Source organism: Lonchura striata, chromosome 25 (assembly GCF_050655825.1).
Source record: "Lonchura striata isolate lonStrDom1 chromosome 25, ASM5065582v1, whole genome shotgun sequence".
Lineage (NCBI taxonomy): Eukaryota > Metazoa > Chordata > Aves > Passeriformes > Estrildidae > Lonchura > Lonchura striata.
The window spans coordinates 5,379,217-5,388,724 of NC_140727.1; the positions used below are offsets into that span (position 1 = coordinate 5,379,217).

The 9,508-nt window shown below is 69.0% G+C and overlaps 1 protein-coding gene across 1 annotated transcript; it reads left to right on the forward strand.

The window, feature by feature from the left end:
* The first annotated feature begins 592 nt into the window (after positions 1 to 592).
* On the forward strand, positions 593 to 9,058 carry LOC144248393 (methanethiol oxidase-like). Its single transcript, XM_085560969.1, has 12 exons — positions 593 to 792; positions 1,194 to 1,247; positions 1,525 to 1,637; positions 2,192 to 2,380; positions 2,520 to 2,640; positions 3,807 to 3,989; positions 4,606 to 4,787; positions 5,215 to 5,293; positions 5,871 to 5,992; positions 6,069 to 6,161; positions 7,036 to 7,154; positions 8,332 to 9,058. The coding sequence occupies exons 1-12, from the start codon at positions 789 to 791 to the stop codon at positions 8,492 to 8,494; spliced, it is 1,422 nt and encodes a 473-aa protein (XP_085417095.1). The 5' UTR covers positions 593 to 788; the 3' UTR covers positions 8,495 to 9,058.
* The last annotated feature ends 450 nt before the right edge of the window (positions 9,059 to 9,508 follow it).

The window sequence follows — 9,508 nt, forward strand, 5'->3', positions numbered from 1 at the left end:
GCACCGAGTTTTAAAGGGACCTTTCCGAGAATTTCAGGATTTTTGGCGCTGGAAAATCCACCCAGGATCACCGAGTCCAGGATGGGTCAATCCCCCCCGATCAACCAGACAAACGTCCGGGAATTCTTCAGGGGCGGCCACTCCAAATCTCACCGGGCAGGGAGAGGCATTTTCCCGTTTTCAGGGAGAATTTCCCCAGATTTCCCACCCTGAGCCTCCCCTGGCACAGCTCGAGGCCGTTCCCTCTTGTCCTGGACCTGTTCCTGGGATCAGACCCCAAATCCCTCCAGGCAGACCCGGAATTCGCCGGGATCGCGCTTTCCTCCAGGCTGAGCTCGGGGACGCTGCGGGGCCAGCGCGGGATCCCCGGGAGCCCCCGGCTGATCCCTGGGATGGGGACGGGGACCGGGCTGCCCCTGCGAGGACCGGGAGCCGGTGCGGGGTGCCCCGGGCACGGGCCCGGCTCGGCGGAGGCCGCTCCGTGCGGAGCGAGGCCGGGAGCAGGCGGGGCCGGCGGGGTTTGAGGTTCGGGAGCTGCAGGGAGCAGCAGATTTGGGCCCAGATTGGCGGCGGGGAGGAGGAGAGAAGCCGCAGCGCCGGCCGGCACCTCCCAGGCGCTGGGCAGCCCCTCCCCGGGCTCGGCCGCGCTCCCCCAGCCCTCGGCGGGGATAAAAGGCCCCCGGCAGCAGGCAGGGCACGGCACAGCCGCTCCAGCCCCGAGCCAGCAGCAGCTGCCCCTCGGCTCCGGCTCCTCCGCCGCCAGCAGCGCGACCCCCGAAGCTGCAGCCATGGGTAAGGGACCCCCGCGGGCTCGGGCGCAGCCCCGGGCCTCCGGGGGAATTGTCCGTGCCGGAGCTCCCAGCGTGTCCCGGCTCTGGGGGACAGCTCTGTCCCCGCCGTGCCCGTCCCGCGGACACCTCTCTGTCCCCGTGCCGTCCGTGCTCGGTCCCGTCGCCGCGGCGGGGAGGGGTCCCCGCGGGCTCCGCTGTCCCGGGCCGGGCCCCGCGCTGTCCCGGGGTCCCTGTCCCGCAGCCGGGAGGGGCAGCGCCACCCCGAGCGCTCGCTGCGGGGCCCGGGGAGGGCCGGGCTGGCCCCGGGGCGGCCCCGGGGGTCCCGCGGGACGGAGGGACCCTCGGAACGGGCTCGGGGTGCGGGGCCCGGGCCGGGCTCACGGTGTCCCCTCCGCTCCCCAGACAGGTGCAGAGCTCCGTGCTACGAGTACCCCGCGTGTCCCGAAGTGCTGAAAGGCGAGTGCTGCCCACGGGGCTGGGCTGCCTCGGGGGGCTGCGGGTTTTCGGGGGTCCCCCTGAGCCCAGCGTCGGCGCTGAGCCCCTTTCCCAGAGCTGCCGGAGATTCCTCCTGGTTGTTCCCGGGTCAGGAGCGGCCCCAGGCCCGGCCGGGGGGCGCCGGAGGGAATCGCAGCAGCCCGGGAATCCCGGCGGTCACTCGCGGGAGCTGCCCGGAGCTCCCCCGGGGCCGTTCGGGGCTTCCCGGCGCGGTCTGAGCGCGCTTCTGTGTCCGCAGCGCCGCGGGAGGAGGTCGCCTACGTGACCTGCACCTACAGGTGCACCTGCAGCGAGCAGCCCGATTTCCTGGCCACCGTGGACCTCAACCCGCGCTCCTGCAGCTACGGCCAGGTACCGGCCCCGCCGGGCCCGGGGCGGGACCGCTGCGGGGCCGCGCTCCCCGCGCCCTCCGGGGCCGCCCGGGCAGCGCTTCTTACCGGGAAAAAACCGGGGAGCACCTTCTCCCCGTGCCCTCTGCTCCCGGGGCCGCTCCCGGTCCTTCTCCGGAGCCCCCCGGAGACCGGGGCCGCTCCCGGTCCCTCTCCCGAGCATCCCAAAGCCCGGGGCCGCTCCCTTTCCTTCTCCCGAGCCCCCCGGAGCCCGGGGCCGCTCCCGGTCCTTCTCCGGAGCCACCCGAACCCCGGGGCCGCTCCCGGTCCCTCTCCCGAGCATCCCAAAGCCCGGGGCCGCTCCCTTTCCTTCTCCCGAGCCCCCCGAACCCCGGGGCCGCTCCCGGCCCCTCTCCCGAGCCCCCCAAAGCCCGGGGCCGCTCCCGGCCCCTCTCCCGAGCCCCCCAAAGCCCGGGGCCGCTCCCGGCCCCTCTCCGGAGCCCCCCAAAGCCCGGGGCCGCTCCCCGCGGGGCTGGCCCGGCCCGGCCCGGCCTGAGCTGCCTTGGCCGTGCCCAGGTGATCCACCGGCTGCCCATGCCCAACCTCAAGGACGAGCTGCACTGCGCGGGCTGGGGCCCCGCCTGCGGCTGCTTCGACAGCGGCGCCGCGGCCAGAAGGAGCCGGCTGGTCCTGCCCTGCCTCATCTCCTCCCGCATCTACGTGGTGGATGTGGGCTCCCAGTGCCGGGCGCCGCGGATCTGCAAGGTACGGCCGGGGCGAGCCCGGGGCGGCAGCGAGGGCCGGGAAGGGCGGGGGGCTCCGGAGGGAGGCTCGGAGGGAGGATTCCGCGAGGCCGGGAAAGGCGCCGGGCGGGCGGAGGCCGAATCTGCGCTGCTCTTTGCAGACGATCGAGCCCGTGGATGTGTTCTGGAAGTGCAACAAGGGCTACCTGGCCGTCACCCACCCGCTGCCCAACGGGGACATCCTGATCGCCAACACGGGCGACGCCGCCGGCAACGGCAAAGGTGAATTCTGCCTCCCGGAACGGCCGTTTCCGTGCCCCAGTACCCGTTTCCATGCCCCAGTGCCCGTTTCCTTGCCCCAGTGCCCGTTTCCCTGCCCCAGTGCCCGTTTCCATGCCCCAATACCCTTTTCCCTGCCCCAATACCCGTTTCCGTGCCCCAGTGCCCGTTTCCGTGCCCCAGTGCCCGTTTCCCTGCCCCAATACCCGTTTCCATGCCCCAATACCCGTTTCCATGCCCCAGTGCCCGTTTCCATGCCCCAATACCCGTTTCCGTGTCCCAGTACCTGTTTCCGTGCCCCAATACCCGTTTCCCTGCCCCAATGCCCGTTTCTGTGCCCCAATACCCGTTTCCGTGCCCCAGTGCCTGTTTCCGTGCCCCAGTGCCCGTTTCCGTGCCCAAATACCCGTTTCCGTGCCCCAGTGCCCCTTTCCATGCCCCAATGCCCGTTTCCATTCCCCGGTGCCCGTTTCCGTGCCCCAGTGCCCGTTTCCATGCCCCAGTGCCCGTTTCCGTGCCCCAGTGCCCGTTTCCCTGCCCCAGTGCCCGTTTCCATGCCCCAGTGCCCGTTTCCGTGCCCCAGTGCCCGTTTCCCTGCCCCAGTGCCCGTTTCCATGCCCCAGTGCCCGTTTCCGTGCCCCAGTGCCCGTTTCCGTGCCCCGGTGCCCGTTTCCGTGCCCCAGTGCCTGTTTCCCTGCCCCAGTGCCCGTTTCCATGCCCCAATACCCGTTTCCCTGCCCCAGTGCCCGTTTCCGTGCCCCAATACCCGTTTCCGTGCCCCAATACCCGTTTCCGTGCCCCAATACCCGTTTCCCTGCCCCAATACCCGTTTCCGTGCCCCAGTGCCCGTTTTCCGTGCCCCAATACCCGTTTCCGTGCCCCAATACCCGTTTCCGTGCCCCAGTGCCCGTTTCCGTGCCCCAGTGCCCGTTTCCCTGCCCCAATACCCGTTTCCGTGCCCCAATACCCGTTTCCCTGCCCCAGTGCCCGTTTCCGTGCCCGTTTCCATGCCCCAATGCCCGTTTCCGTGCCCCAGTGCCCGTTTCCCTGCCCCAATTCCCGTTTCCCTGCCCAAACTCCAATCTCCCGGCCCAAACTCCCATCCCGGGAGTCCCGCTGGGAACGCGGGAGCCTGGCCTTGTCACCGCCGCGTCCCTCGCGTGGCCCAGGTGGCTTCGTGCTGCTGGACGGAGAGACCTACGGCCTGAAGGGCAACTGGGAGAACGAGTGTGAGGTTCCCCCGAGCGGCCACGACTTCTGGTACCAGGCCCAGCACAACGTCCTGGTCAGCTCGGCCGGGCTGGTGCCCAGAGTGGCCGGGCGTGGCTTCAACCCCGAGGACCTCAAGAAAGGTGGGGACCCGCGGGGGCAGCGATGGCAGCGCCGAGCGCGGGGCTGGCACGGCTCGGTGCCCCCGAGAGGCGATTTGTGCCCCGGAGCCTTTGCCAGGCTCGGGCTGAGCATGGGCAGGGCTGGAACCCAGGGCGGGCAGGGCCGGGCTGCTCCCAGGCCGGCAATTCTCTGTGCTCTCCAAAAATCCTGCATTTCTCTGTGTCCTCCCCAAAAATCCTGCATTTCTCTGTGCTCTCCCCAAAAATCCCGCATTTCTCTGTGCTCTCCAAAAATCCCGCATTTCTCTGTGCTCTCCAAAAATCCCGCATTTCTCTGTGCTCTCCAAAAATCCCGCATTTCTCTGTGCTCCCCAAAAATCCCGCATTTCTCTGTGCTCTCCAAAAATCCCGCATTTCTCTGTGCTCTCCAAAAATCCCGCATTTCTCTGTGTCCTCCCCAAATCCCGCATTTCTCTGTGCTCTCCCCAAATCCCGCATTTCTCTGTGTCCTCCCCAGCTCCTGCCTGTCCCAGTGTCGCCTCCCCAGCCCTGCCCTTTCCTGCCTGTGCCCAGCTCTGACTCCGGGGAGCCGTGCCCGTCCCCGGGCGCCCCCGAGCCTTTCCCCCGTGTCCCGCAGGGCTCTTCGGCCGCCGCCTGAACGTGTGGAACTTGTCGTGCCGCAGCCTCACGCAGTGCTTCGACCTGGGCGAGGATTCGCTGCCGCTGACCGTGCGCTTCCTGCACAGCCCCGAGGCCGCCGAGGGCTACGTGGGCTGTGCCCTGAGCGGGGCCATCTTCCGCCTCTCCAGATCCTGCGAGGCGAGTGCAGGAGGAGGAGGAGGAGGAGGAGGAGGAGGAGGAGGAGGAGGAGAGGAGGAGGAGGACGAGGAGGAGGAGGAGGAGGAGGATGAGGAGGAGGACGAGGAGGAGGAGGACGAGGAGGAGGATGAGGAGGAGGATGAGGAGGAGGAGGAGGAGGAGGAGGGGGAGGAGGAGGATGAGGAGGAGGATGAGGAGGAGGAGGAGGAGGAGGAGGATGAGGAGGAGGAGGAGGAGGAGGAGGAGGATGAGGAGGAGGAGGAGGAGGAGGAGGAGGAGGAGGAGGAGGAGGAGGAGCGGGGCCAGGGAGCCGCGGGTCCGGGGCTGGCGGGGCAGCGGGGCAATGAGCCCGCTGTGCCCGGCTCGGCTCGGCTCGGCTCGGGCCGGGGGCAGCGCGGGCTGAGCCGGGCTCGGTGTCCCTGTGCAGAGAGACAACTGGGCCGTGGAGGAAGTGATCCGGATCCCGGCCAAGGACGTGAGGGGCTGGATCATGCCCACCATGCCAGGTTCGTGTGCCCTCGGGGCTGGCATTGCTGTGGGCTCGGCGCGTTCTGCAGCCGGGCACAGCCCGGGCAGGTGACCCCAGAGCCGGCGGGGTGACCCCAGAGCCCAACTGGGTGACCCCAGACCCGGCTGGGTGACCCCAGACCCGGCTGGGTGACCCCAGAGCCGGCTGGGTGACCCCAGACCCGGCTGGGTGGTCCCAGAGCCCGGTTGTGTGACCCCAGAGCCCAACTGGGTGGTCCCAGACCCTGCAGGGTGGTCCCAGAGCCCGGCTCGGTGGTCCCAGACCCGGCTGGGTGACCCGAGACCCTGCAGGGTGGTCCGAGAGCCCGGCTGGGTGACCCCAGAGCCCGGCTGGGTGACCCCAGACCCTGCAGGGTGGTCCCAGAGCCCGGCTGGGTGACCCCAGAGCCCGGCTGGGTGACCCCGAATCCCGGCCGAACCCCCATCCTGGCCGAGCCCGATTTCCCCATCGCTGCTCAAGGCCAGCTCGGGCCAGGTGCCCGTGCCCTGGCCCGGCTCTGCCCGTGCCCTGAGCCCCGGCTCTGCCCGTGCCCTGAGCCCCGGCTCTGCCCGCAGCCTTCATCGCCGACCTCGTCATCAGCCCGGACGACCGGTTCCTGTACGTGAGCAACTGGTGGCACGGGGACATCCGGCAGTACGAGCTGGCCAGGAACTGCAAGCCCCGGCTGGTGGGGCAGGTGAGGGGCAGCGCCCGGCCCGGGGGGAGCGGGGCCGCGGCCGCGGAACGCTCGTGTGCCAGCGCGGCCCTTGCAGGTGTTCGTGGGCGGCAGCATCCTGCGAGGGGGCCCCGTGACCGTGTGCAGGGACGAGGAGCTCAAGGGCCAGCCCGAGCCGCTGGTGCTCAAGGTGAGCGGCCGCAGGGCCGGCAGCGCCGGGCGGGCCGGGGGAGCGGGGCTGGGGCTGTGGGGGGCGTGGGGGGCGTGGGTGGGTGAGTGTGGGGGAGTGTGTGCTCACCTGAGCGTGGGGGAGCGTGGGTGGGTGTGGGTGGGTGTGTGCTCACCTGAGCGTGGGTGTGTGCTCACCTGAGTGTGCGGGTGAACCTCTGCTGGCTCTCACTGCCCCTGATGGCACGCAGCCCCAGTGACCCCAGTGCCCCCAGTCCCGTGTCCCAGTGCCCCCAGTAACCCATTCCCATCTCCCAGTGCTCCCAGTACCCCCAGTCCCGTGTCCCAGTGCCCCCAGTCCCGTGTCCCAGTACCCCCAGTCCCGTGTCCCAGTGCCCCCAGTAACCCAGTCCGTGTGTCCCAGTGCCCCCAGTACCCCCAGTCCCGTCTCCCAGTGCCCCCAGTACCCCCAGTCCCGTGTCCCAGTGCCCCCAGTCCCATGTCCCAGTGCTCCCAGTAACCCAGTCCTGTGTCCCAGTGCCCCCAGTACCCCCAGTCCCATGTCCCAGTGCTCCCAGTCCCGTGTCCCAGTGCCCCCAGTAACCCAGTCCGTGTGTCCCAGTGCCCCCAGTCCCGTGTCCCAGTACCCCCAGTCCCGTGTCCCAGTACCCCCAGCCCCGTGTCCCAGTGCCCCCAGTCCCGTGTCCCAGTGCTCCCAGTCCCGTGTCCCAGTACCCCCAGTCCCGTGTCCCAGTACCCCAGTACCCCCAGTCCCGTGTCCCAGTGCTCCCAGTCCCGTGTCCCAGTGCCCCCAGTAACCCAGTCCCGTGTCCCAGTGCCCCAGTACCCCCAGTCCCGTGTCCCAGTGCCCCCAGTAACCCAGTCCCATGTCCCAGTGCAAGCGCGTGTACGGCGGCCCCGCCTCGCTGCAGCTGAGCCTGGACGGGAAGCGGCTCTACGTGACCAACTCCTTCTACAGCACCTGGGACCAGCAGTTCTACCCCAGCCTGATCAAGTGAGCCACTCCCGGCTGCCAAAGGCTCCCGGGCCCGGGCGGCCGTGGGGAAGGGGCCGCGACCCCTCGGGGCTGCCCCGGAGCCGCTCCCGGCCGAGCCCCGGCGGGGCCGGGACTGAGCCGAGCCCGGGCTGAGCTCGGCCCAAGCGGGTCCGGCCTGGCCGGGCGCGGCCGGAGCCGCTGCAGGGGGAGCTGGGGAGGGGAAAGAGGCGCGGAGCCCGTGCTGGGCTCGGGTTTGTGCCCGTGCTGGGCTCGGGTTTGTGCCCGTGCTGGGCTCGGGTTTGTGCCCGTGCTGCTCTCGGGTTTGTGCCCGTGCTGGGCTCGGGTTTGTGCCCGTGCTGGGCTCGGGTTTGTGCCCGTGCTGGGCTCGGGTTTGTGCCCGTGCTGGCACGGGTTTGTGCCCTCCTGGGCTCGGGTTTGTGCCCGTCCTGGGCTCGGGTTTGTGCCCGTGCTGGGCTCGGGTTTGTGCCCGTGCTGTCTCGGGTTTGTGCCCGTCCTGGGCTCGGGTTTGTGCCCATGCTGGGCTCGGGTTTGTGCCCGTCCTGCTCTCGGGTTTGTGCCCGTCCTGCTCTCGGGTTTGTGCCCGTGCTGCTCTCGGGTTTGTGCCCGTGCTGGGCTCGGGTTTGTGCCCGTCCTGCTCTCGGGTTTGTGCCCGTCCTGCTCTCGGGTCTGTGCCCGTCCTGTCTCGGGTTTGTGCCCGTGCTGGGCTCGGGTTTGTGCCCGTGCTGCTCTCGGGTTTGTGCCCGTCCTGCTCTCGGGTTTGTGCCCGTCCTGCTCTCGGGTTTGTGCCCGTGCTGGGCTCGGGTTTGTGCCCGTCCTGCTCTCGGGTTTGTGCCCGTCCTGGGCTCGGGTTTGTGCCCATGCTGGGCTCGGGTTTGTGCCCTCCTGCTCTCGGGTCTGTGCCCGTCCTGTCTCGGGTCTGTGCCCGTCCTGGGCTCGGGTCTGTGCCCGTCCTGCTCTCGGGTTTGTGCCCGTCCTTCTCTCGGGTTTGTGCCCGTCCTGCTCTCGGGTTTGTGCCCGTCTGCTCTCGGGTTTGCCCCCGCTCCGGGAACCGGCAGCCGCAGGCGCCCCCGGCCCGTCCCGCTGGCCCCGGGCCCGGGCGGCCCCGCCGCAGCCCCGGGCGGCTCCGGCGGCCCCGCGGTCGCTGTCGCCACGAGCCGCCGCTGTCCCCGCGCAGGGAGGGCTCGGTGATGCTGCAGCTCGACGTGGACACGGACAAGGGCGGCCTGAGCGTCAACAAGAACTTCCTGGTGGATTTCGGCAAGGAGCCCAACGGGCCGTGCCTGGCGCACGCCATTCGCTTCCCCGGCGGCGATTCCAAATCCGTGACCCTGCCCTGAGGGAGCCCGGCAGCGCCGCTGGCCCGGCAGCGCCGGCCTCGGCTGCGGGGCTCGGGCTCCGGGGGGATTGGGGGTGTGGGGTGCCCTGGGTGATGGCTCGGGGGGATTTGGGGTGCCCTGGGTGATGGCTCGGGGGGATCCGGGATTTGGGGTGCCCTGGCTGATGGCTCGGGGGGATCCGGGATTTGGGGTGCCCTGGGTGATGGCTCGGGGGGATTCGGGATTCGGGGTGCCCTGGGTGATGGCTCGGGGGGATTTGGGGTGCCCTGGCTGATGGCTCGTGGGGATTCGGGGTGCCCTGGCTGATGGCTCGTGGGGATTCGGGGTGCCCTGGGTGATGGCTCGGGGGGATTTGGGGTGCCCTGGCTGATGGCTCGGGGGGATTCGGGGTGCCCTGGCTGATGGCTCGGGGGGATTTGGGGTGCCCTGGGTGATTTCAGGTTTGGGACCCCCCTGCCATTCCCGGCCATCCCTCTCCCGTCCCTCTCCCGTCCCGCTCCCGTCCCGCTCCCCGGGCTGCTCTGCTTTCCCTGCAGTCAATCAATAAAGTTTTTCCCTGCATCAGCCGCAGCTTCCCGAGGCTCATTCCCGGAAAAATCCCGGGACAAACCAATCCCGGCGGGGGCTGCGGGCGGCAGCGGGGCCGGGAATTCCCCGGGCCAGGCCGGGCGGGGCCGGGCGGGGATCGCTGGAAGTGTCCGGGAGAAATTCCCGGCGCTGGTTCTTTTCCCGGGGGTTTGCTTCCAGGGGTGGAATTCATCACTATTTTATCCCCATTTCATCCCTATTTTTTCCGTATTTTATGATAATTCTTTTCTGTTTCCTCCTCTATTTTCCCACACTTTACCTCTATTTCATCCCTATTTAATTTATATTTTATTTCTATTCTGTCCCTTTTTTTATCCCTATCTTATCTCTATACAAGAGAAAAATGTAAAAATGTCTGATAACGACATTGTTGTTTAAGCCAAAAAATGCCAAAAATTCCCAATAACCATAAGTAAATGAAATTCA

Excerpts from the sequence above, each read along its gene's own strand:
- LOC144248393 (XM_085560969.1), top strand. Across the intron at positions 1,248-1,524 it reads GTGTCCCGAAGTGCTGAAAG|CGCCGCGGGAGGAGGTCGCC; the intron begins GCGAGTGCTGCC and ends CTGTGTCCGCAG. Across the intron at positions 3,990-4,605 it reads CCCCGAGGACCTCAAGAAAG|GGCTCTTCGGCCGCCGCCTG; the intron begins GTGGGGACCCGC and ends CGTGTCCCGCAG.